Source organism: Ciconia boyciana, chromosome 5 (genome assembly GCF_034638445.1).
Source record: "Ciconia boyciana chromosome 5, ASM3463844v1, whole genome shotgun sequence".
Taxonomy (NCBI): domain Eukaryota; kingdom Metazoa; phylum Chordata; class Aves; order Ciconiiformes; family Ciconiidae; genus Ciconia; species Ciconia boyciana.
The window spans coordinates 10435950-10445777 of NC_132938.1; the positions used below are offsets into that span (position 1 = coordinate 10435950).

The 9828-nt window shown below is 44.1% G+C and overlaps 1 protein-coding gene across 1 annotated transcript; it reads left to right on the plus strand.

The window, feature by feature from the left end:
- Positions 1–4343: 4343 nt before the first annotated feature.
- LOC140652053 (E3 ubiquitin-protein ligase RNF4-like) lies at positions 4344–9599 on the plus strand. The gene is made up of 7 exons (XM_072862337.1): positions 4344–4510; positions 4986–5106; positions 5869–5948; positions 7104–7113; positions 7586–7688; positions 8472–8520; positions 8867–9599. The coding sequence occupies exons 1-7, from the start codon at positions 4502–4504 to the stop codon at positions 9014–9016; spliced, it is 522 nt and encodes a 173-aa protein (XP_072718438.1). The 5' UTR covers positions 4344–4501; the 3' UTR covers positions 9017–9599.
- Positions 9600–9828: the final 229 nt, after the last annotated feature.

A 9828-nucleotide genomic window follows, 5' to 3' on the forward strand; every position in this document is an offset into this window, starting at 1 on the left:
GCATTATTCTGAATTATGCTGCTGCTAATAACGCTCATGAAGTGCGTATGTTTGCTGTTGATCTTTGTTTACAGCAGACCGATGCCTTTCTGCAGCTTCCAGTTGCATTGTTCTTCTTCCCTACCCTGTCTGCCCGAGTTCTGGCTGTCCTGCGAAACAGCTTTACTCTCTGGTAAGAAGAGGTTTACCTGATTGGTAGTATTTCAAAGTGAGTGTGCAAAGAGAACTCGCGTTACCTGGACACAGAATCTTATGGAAATGGTTGCCTTGGCGGGCCCTGTACTGAGGATGCGGGAGACCGAAAGTCAGTTCCCGGCTTTCTCTGATAGGGAGCAAACTCTGAGCCCTGGTCTCCTACGTCCCAGGTGAGAACATACGGCGATTTGCTCACATTTGCGAGGAACACTCTTGAGATACCACACGTGTAAGTTTTGATTTTTTCTTTTAAAGCATTTCCTGTCACGGAAAGCATTTTCTGCTACTGCAGAAATCTTAAAACTGTCAAAACTGATTAGGTTCGTATTGGGAGAGGGAGTTACGCGTAACGGTTCTGAAAATTTCATCCACTGTGGCCAGAATCTGCCTGTGGACTCACCGATCGTTAAGTCTGGCACATAACAGGTAGTCTAAGTCATTTTAGAATAGAACAGAATATTTCAGTTGGAAGGGAGCTACAGCGATCATCTCGTCCAGCTGCCCGACCACTCCAGGGCTGACCAGAAGTTAAAGCATGTTGTTAAGGGCATTGTCCAAATGCCTCTTAAACACTGACAGGCCTGGCGCATCGACCACCTCTCTGGGAAGCCTGTTCCAGTGTTTGACCACCCTCTCGGTAAAGAAATGCTTCCTAAAGTACAGTCTAAACCTCCCCTGGTGTAGCTGTGAACCATTCCCACGCGTCCTGTCGCTGGATCCCAGGGAGAAGAGCTCAGCACCTCCCTCTCCATGTCCCCTCCTCAGGAAGCTGTGGAGAGCAATGAGGTTGCCCCTCAGCCTCCTTCTCTCCAAACTAGACAAACCCAGAGTCCTCAGCCACTCCTCACAGGACATTCCTTCCAGCCCTGTCACCAGCGTCGTTGCCCTCCTCTGGATGCATTCAAGGACCTGAACATCCTCCTTAAATTGTGGGGTCCAGAACTGTGCACAGTACTCGAGGTGAGGCCGCACCAATGCTAAAGACAGCGGGTTAATCACCTCTTTTGAGCGGCTGGTTATGCTGTGTTTGACGCACCCCAGGATGCGGTTTGCCCTCCTGGCTGCCAGGGCACGCTGCTGACTCGTATCGAGCCTGCTGTCGACCAGCACCCCCAGATCCCGTTCTGCAGGGCTGCTCTCCAGCCACTCCTCTCCCCATTTATACTCGTACCCAGCATTACTCCGTCCTAGGTGCAGAATCCGGCACTTGGACTTGTTAAATTTCATGTCATTAATCATCGCCCAATGCTCCAATCTATCCAGATCCCCCTGCAAGGCCTCTGGTCCCTCAAGAGAGTCAACAGCACCTCCCAGTTTGGCATCATCAGCAAACTTGCCAATGGTGCATTCAACTCCTGCATCCAGACCATTGATAAATATATTGACCAGACCAGCCCTAGGACTGAGCCCTGAGGACTGAGCTGCTAGTGACCGGTCGCCAGCCAGATGTACCCCATTCACTACAACCCTTTGAGCTCTGCCCTTCAGCCAGTTCTTCACCCAGCACACCGTGAAGCTGCTCATCCCACAGCTGGACAACTTGTCCAGAAGGATGCTGTGAGGGACAGTATCAAAAGCCTTACTAAAATCCCAAACCCCTACATCCACCACCTTCCCTTCATCCACTGGGCGGGTGACCTTATCATAGAAGCTTATCAAATTATGTGAACTTGTGTTGACTGTGCCTGATGATCGCATTGTTCTTTAAATGCCTTTCAGTAGCACCCAGTATGATCTTCTGCATAATTTTTCCGGCAACTGAGGGTGGACTAACAGCTCTGTAGTTCCCTGGGTCTTCCCTCACGCCCTTCTCATAAACTGGAATAACATTGGCTAGCTTCCAGTCAGCAGCAACCTCCCCAGTCTCCCAAGACCTTTGGTAGGTGATCGAGAGGGGTCCTGCCATAATGTCCGCTAGCTCCTTCAGTACTCTGGGATGAACTGCATCAGGCCCCATGGACTGGTGAACATTCAGCTGATACAGCTGGTCCTTTACAATTTCAGTGTCCACAAATGGAAAGGTACGGTTCCTGCACTTGTGGTCCTCTGACTCAGGGGACCGGGCAGCCCAAGGTCTATCAGTATTATTAAAGACTGAGGCAAAAAAAAAGCATTCAATGCCTCCACTTTTTCTTCATCCCTATTAGCCAGGTGACCATCTTCCACAAGTATCAGGCCAATGTTTTCTTTAGTCTCCCTTTAGCTTTTGCAATCCAGGGCCAGTTTTAAAATGACAAAATGGGAGAAAACTGATGAGTTGCTTAAAACTGAGCATAAATATATCTTTGGGCTTAAAGATTTGTAATTGAAGAAATATAGAGAAAGTTTAAGAGGAAAAAAATCAGTCAGGCTTCCTTTAACTCAAGGTTATCATTGACTACCAGTGCCATTCCATCCCACTGCATGGTCTCGGTGTTTCTTAACCTGAAAATACATTAATAGCCTGCTAATTAGTTTTGATCTTTCTACTGACACAGGGGAAAAAAGGGGGGTGGGGAGGGGTGGGGGGACATCCCAAAATCCATAATGAGATTGGGTGATGAGGAGATTTCAAAGGTCATCCAAGCTTTGGTAAGATGACTTTTTAACTCACTGTGATATACACCTAGCTCAAACCTAACATTCAAGCAAGTCCTCTTGACCTCTTCTAAGTCCTTCATTTCCGACTTCAGTACAGGTGGTGAAGTTTGTGGGAGCCAGAGTAAACTGAGCAGTGCTCCCATATATACTGAACTGTGTATTGAGGAGGACTATAGACTAGTTATGGATTTATTTTATGCTTTTAGATCATGTCCTTGTGTGTCTGTTGGTCTTCTTGTCCAGTCTTGCCTAAAGTCCCTACAACTCTTGTTTAGAGAAGACTAATTACCTGGAAATGACCAACTCCAGAAATCTGGCATTCGGCATTATTTCATTTTGTCTTTGAGGCCATAACATGATGTCTACACCTTGACAGTGGCCCTGTACCATCCCTTTTCAGGGACAACAATGTTCATGGTCTACACAGAGTAGACAAGGGCCTATACCATCTGCAGGAATTTGCACCTTTTAAGCTGATGTAATAATCCAGAACTGTGACGAGAGCAGTGAGCTAAATCTTCTAGATTGTTCAGGACCGTGGAGGACTCATGTAGTCAAGCTGCTTTGTCGCAAATGCAGTGGATGATCCTGCGTATGCATTTCTTCCCGCTTGTTCGCGGAGGTTTGCTTTGTCACAGCTCAGGGAGCATCTTCGGGCTGTTCCTGGCTGTGCCCTCTTTCTGAAGGACTCTGAGCTGGTCTTTGCAGCATAGGTCAAGGTCAGTATCTGGAGCAAGTGGGTTTCTGCCTTGCCTTCTTGTTTTGTTTGACCACAGTGGAATAGGCCTTCTAGTAACACTTACCTTTGGATTACATTACTTAACTAGTTTTAAGGCTTGCCAGGGCTTCTGTGCTGTCAGACCTGTAAAAAACATATGGGGGCAGGGAATTATAGATGGTTTCAGACTCCTGAAGGAAAAAGCAGCTGTGTGTCAAGAGGTGATTTTTTTTTTAAGGTAGATTTGTAACCAAGCTTTCTGTAGGCTTGGTCATTGGACACCAAGTTGTCTGTTAAGGCCTTTGTTTGGTCTCTTGTGCAGTAAAATGCAAGTTGTCTGGCAGGCTTGATCCCTAGGCTTTATAACCACTTTATGACTTCTTTTAAAGAAAATATTTTACCTACTAATTTGTAATGCTTTGTCTTCTAAAATTAGTTACTTGGCTTGTTTGGGGTGCCCCTGCTGCCTCCCCTCCAGCCCCTCATTTTGTGTTGGACACAGGATGATTTTACCGTGAGCAAGCTTTAAGATGTGAACTTCAGTACCACACGCAGACATTGCCTCAAGAGTCAATCAATTGCTTTCAGTTCAACTTAATTGGGATTCCTTAGTATTTGTCTCGTTTGCTAACAAACTAGCTTATTCTGGTGTTTAGTTTAGGAAATGGGTAAGAATGACTGAGACTTCAGGCCCAGCTGTAGGTATCTGAGGCTCAGATACCAAACGCTGGGACTTCCCCTCTAGCGTTGGACAGAAAGTGGTGACTCGGGAATGGGAATCTTGGGGAGGGGTGTATTTAAGAGAACAAGCATTACAGATAGGTAATCTTCTCTCTTTTTTTCTGACAGGCTTGGAAGAACGTCGTTCTCGGACCCTGAGAAATCTGGACTTTTTAACAGCGGACTACCTAAAGGAAGATAAGGAATTGATACTTGTAGCTTCCTTGCAATTAACGTCTTGGTATTTGTACCTCTGACTTTTTCTGTGGTTTTAGATCAAGACACACCATGAGCACAGTAAGTATTTTACGACTCAATGCAACCCTGATTCTGAAAACGTGGTGTTTATGGTTCCTCTAGAAATGTTTTTAAGAGTTTGTAGTAAATACGCTGGAACATAAGCATATTAAAACTTCATGTAACTTCATGTGCTGTGATACTTCAGATTTTTAATCTCTCTAGGTGCTAGCAATAGTTCAGAAAAGCTTGCAATGTGAGCAGAAACCCGATGTAATTGTGAACTAGTCTTCTCACTTGCAAAGCAGGACAGTACGTTTTTTCTTTGTGAGCCAAGTGTAAGAGATCTGGGGTGATGTCTTTTCCTTGATGCGATGCGTTCAGGTAGGAATGACCCGTAGCACCATCCGATGCATATTACAGCCTTTGCGGGGAGTGTTTTGTGTCTCCTTGTGTGCTTTCATTGGTGCTGCAAAGATGAGGGCCACGTTAGTATTACTGCTATAGAAAATGCTAAGGCTTTGTTCTCTCTTAGACTCAACGAAAGCGCCGTGGAGGAGCAGCTAATTCTAGGCAAGCTCGGAAACGAAACAGGCTGGTGGCTTCTACCGCAGAAATGGCTTCAGAAGCAGAGCCAATAGAACTTGAAGAAAGTGGTAAGCTTTCTCTTTAACTTGGGAAGAACATAAACTGCCTCCGGAGGGTTGGGGTCCCACTTAACGTATATTTTTGCCAGTTTCTAGGCCCTTTACTGGGGAGGAAGGGAAACCTCGGATTTTAGAAAGGGTCTAGTATGGCACCTCTAAACAGCAAGCCTACTGACAACGGGTTTAGTTTGTTACTGAGGTGCGGTACACTCACTCCTAGTGATAGGCGAGTTGTGTAAGAAAGGTACTCAAGTGCTGCTCCAACATCTGAATGTCTGCTCTGATGAGCTGGGAGTTACTGCAGCTGCCACGACAGATAGTGGCAAACTCAGTTTGACAGCTCCCAAGTTTTAAGAAGATAATTGAAAGTTTGTCATTAGTCATCATGCCCCATCCCTCAAGGGAACATTTACAGCATGGTACTGTAAAATTATTATGTCGTATATGATTCATGTTTTATCCTGTGTGATAAACATTCTCCTATGTGAGATGAAAAAGCCCTTGCTGCGTACCTCCCACAAGCTGTTGTCATACAACAGAACTGTATGAGGAGCTCAGCTGCTGTTCCTCTTGCATTGCAACTTGCAGAAGACAGTGGTGGTCGTGCTGTAGGTGGGCTGTGGAGGGCAAAGCTTGAGTGAAATGTTGGATACGTTCCTGAAGAGAAGAGGGATAGGGCAAGGCTGAATCATACCTCAGGCTGTTCTATAGTGGCAGGCAATTTTATTCCTCTGCGATCTCTCATCTTGATTCTAACATTGTGTTTTGAAGCTGGTGAAGAAGTAGTAGATCTCACATGTGAATCTTCCGATCCTGTAGTCGTTGATCTAACGCACAATGATTCTGTTGTGGTAAGTCGGGAATGGCACGCTTATCTAAATCTTGTGGTCAAATTAGTTTTGTATTGCGCTCCCTGATAGAATCGGACTTTAAGGGTAAGTTTTAAGTTCAAAGTTGACTTGTCAGTGCATGAAAGCCATGCGTTGCAGGTCAACATAGAAGCTGCTCTGGAGGTGCACTTTGGAGGAGCGGGGAGGGTAATCTAAAATAGCTTGTTCCTCCAGAACTGGGGGAGAATATGTAGCAGTCATGGGTAACGTAATGTAAGGAGATGCAATTTAAAGTTGAAGCTATTCCAGATATATCAAAGGTATAGGCCAATGATTTAATAAAAAGTAAAAGAGATAACAGTTAGTGTTTGACTTCACAGATACAAAGTGTTTAGCTGCAATGTCAGTTTAAGGTTCTCCTGTCAGAGAGATGCCAAGCGCAAGTGTAGCTGACCATGGTACAAACCAGTTCAGTTTATTACTCCAAGAAGTCTTAAAAAATATCCACTTTTTTCACTACTATTGTAAAGCTAGAATAGTATTCGATCCAGTCCACAGTGTAGTTTATAACCTCAGTTTTGGGATGCCACTGCTGCCGTGCGGAACCAGAAACGAGCAGCAGGAATAGCATGGGAGTATCTCCTGCTGGGATTGTTCCTGAGCCTTTGCAAAGGAAAGGCCTGGAACTTTACAACATAATCTGCATTGGCCCAGCTCCAGTTCCACCCAAGACAATAGCGGGTTTGGGGCTGGTTTTTTTATTTTCTTTGGCAGCTGTTAATCTAATATGGAGTGCTTGTGGATATCACACCTGAATTTGCCTGTGCGAGGGAGAAAGAGGGAAAGAGTCTCCTCCAGCCTGAGTCAAATTAGGGTACTGACACTGGGGAGCAGGGAGGAGGGTGTTCAGATGGTTCAGAAGCTGCCTCCATTCCTATCCCTCCGCAGCAGCGTGAGCGGAACCAGAAGCAGCCACTCACTTGTTTTCAGAGCAGCAGCTAATTTACTACTACTTTTTACGTTCTTAATCAAGATAAGAGAGTGATATCCTACCATTCTTAGCTTGTTTTGTTGTAATGCTTAGCTTATCTGGTGTTTGTATGCAACACTGGGGGTGCACACCAAAGCCTAATTGTGTTTTCTTTTTCTCTCCCTTCCCATATATATTGATGCAAGATTGTTGAAGGTGAGTTGACGTTTTACAACTGATAATGGAATTGCCCTAAACTTGAGGGTTTTTTTCTTTTCCAACGAACTTGAGCAGCATGGATTGAAACAGCATTTACCAAAAGACAAAGGACAGTGCTAAAGTGTCTGGCCAGGGTCTTGGAGAATGGATCCAATCTGTGTTTGATAGTCGCTGTCAGAGCTTGTAGAAAGTACCTGAAACAAAACACAGCAAAGCTGCTCAAAATACATTTTCTTATTTTCCACATACAGAAGTTGTGTCAGCCCAAAGTCGATAATGATTTCAATTAGCACTTTTAGCACTGGAATATCTGCTTTGAATAAGAAGGTGCCAAAAGGCTTTTTTAGCCTGTATTGCAGTGAAGGAACTAAGGAAGAAAGTTATAGAATATTTATAATTGTGCATTTCAAGGATAGTTCCAGGGATATATATTTTATAATATATCTAACTTACCCAAATTAAATTACAGAGAATGAACAACAAAGGAGAAATCTCAGACTAAGAGGCCAGAGACAGTTGGACATCTATATACTGATTAGTGATGATGAAGATGAAACCAGAGATAGTGATGTGTATGTAAGAGATACAGTGTCTTTCTATAAGTATAATTTCTGGCATAGAGTAGAAACTGATTTTTTCCAAGCTTTTGGGTTCTGCTTGATTACTGTGTGAAAACTTCAGACCTAAAATATAATTCCATTTCTAGAAGAGGACTCATTAAAAAAAAAACAAACCACCACCTCAGCACAAAATTTTCTTCTGTTGTTCATGAAATCATTAGCTAATGTATCTTACGGTATGGCTCAAGAGATGCAGAAATGCTTGCAATACATAAAAGACACAGCCAAACAGTCTGAAAACATGCTTCGTAAAATCACGCATTTTCTAAGGAAGGCGTTCTTGGTATATGACTATGTTACTGGGCTGGGATGTTGCTAAATTAGAATAGGGGATGTTTTAACTTCTGAGAACCGCTTTCACTTCTGGAAAGGACAGCTAGATGGGTATGTTACAAAACTCTTCTTTATGACCTGCTGAAGGCTACTACTGCCATACGTATACTGCACAGTGCTGTAGATTGCTGTTACTTCTAATAATGGAGCAGGGTGACTAACTGCGTCTTCCCCCTACTGAAACCTGAGATGCTGTTCCCTTTAGGTAAGGCAGACCCTAACTACTTAGTAAATGCACCGGACGGAGAGAGTTAAAGGCACGCAGGGCTCTTCAGATGAAATGCGTCATGGCTCGTCTGTGCAGCCGGGTGATTACATGACGTTTGATGTATCGGTAACCCTCAATGCACGGTGCAATTAATGGATGTGTGTTCTTTCTGGTTTTGTTCTCTCTCCCACAAGGCCGTCTGGTACCGTTAGCTGTCCGATTTGCATGGATGGCTACTCGGAGGTAAGGATCCACATGTTGTCATCGTTTCTTTTTGGTTGGAGGGAGAAGGGGCAGAGGGTGAGCTGTGCAGCTCTGTTGGGTTACGTGGGACACTACAGACAGCTGGCTTGAAGTACAGACCTTGGATTTAAGGTGAAACTAGCTTGTACCTCAAAGTCAGTTCTTCGTGGTGTACGTAGCGGGAGAAACACTTTCCAAGACGGCACTGAACGGTCTTTGGGTTCCTTATTATTGTAGTAGTAATGTCCTGATCCCAGATACTCCAAGTGCTATTTGCCTGGTGCCCAGAGAGCAGCAAAGTTGAATTCTTCACTCCAAATACCTGTTGTGGTTTCTTTTCTTCCAGATCGTGCAAAGCGGACGGCTGATTGTGTCAACCAAATGCGGCCATGTCTTCTGCAGTCAGTGCCTCCGTGATTCCCTTAGGAATGCCAACTCTTGCCCAACCTGCAGGAAGAAACTCACTCACAGACAGTATCATCCCATTTATATATGAGTACTTCTGTTTCTCAGGACAGACTCAACTGGATTTTGGGGAAAAATGTCATGTTTTCAGTGCTCTGAAGATTTAAAGAGCAGCAGGTTGTGCACACATCCAAATAAAACTGGTTTTTTTGGAGAATGACTTGTACATATATAGACAGCTTTTTTATGGTCCAAGCTGCTTCTTGTTATGTCCCTGGTGATAATGTTAAATTTATGACTGTCTCTAAACTAGACCAGCAGCCTATATCAGAAAGGAAGCAGCTAATCCATTTCCTTTTACTTTTTTAATGCCTAAATAAGAGGGGTCTGAATATTTTGTTATTTCTTACTCTTTAAATTATTCCCACCGTCGTGTACGGATATGGAGAAGTTACCTTTGAAAATACAGATGAACAATTTGCCATTTCATTACACTTTTGTTTTTATCCTGTAAGAAGCTCATGACTGTAGTGCTTTCTGCTGTACCATCTTTGCCCAAGTAGAGTAAGTTCTGTAACAATGGATTGTTTTGTCTTAAATCAATATTTCATTGACAACCAGCGTCACGCAATAAAATAACCTGCTGTTAACCAGCAATCAGGTTTTCTAAGTAGAAGGCTGTGCAGACACATAGGCTGTTGTGATGGGTGAGTCCTCACTGCTTCAGTTAAGCCCTTGGTCTGCTTCTGCTGCAATACCAGATCCATCAGAACTCCCCTCTGGTCTGCAGTCAGATTTGACACTTGGGCAGGATGAAGCATACAGCAATTACAGAAAGCTGTTCTCACTTGTGGTCTGATTCTGGATCACATTTTTGGAGAGGAGAAAGGGTAAATATGAAAT

Coding starts and splice junctions, on each gene's coding strand:
- LOC140652053 (XM_072862337.1), top strand. Junction 5,107..5,868: donor AATAGAACTTGAAGAAAGTG/GTAAGCTTTCTC, acceptor TGTGTTTTGAAG/CTGGTGAAGAAGTAGTAGAT. Junction 7,689..8,471: donor GAAACCAGAGATAGTGATGT/GTATGTAAGAGA, acceptor CTCTCCCACAAG/GCCGTCTGGTACCGTTAGCT.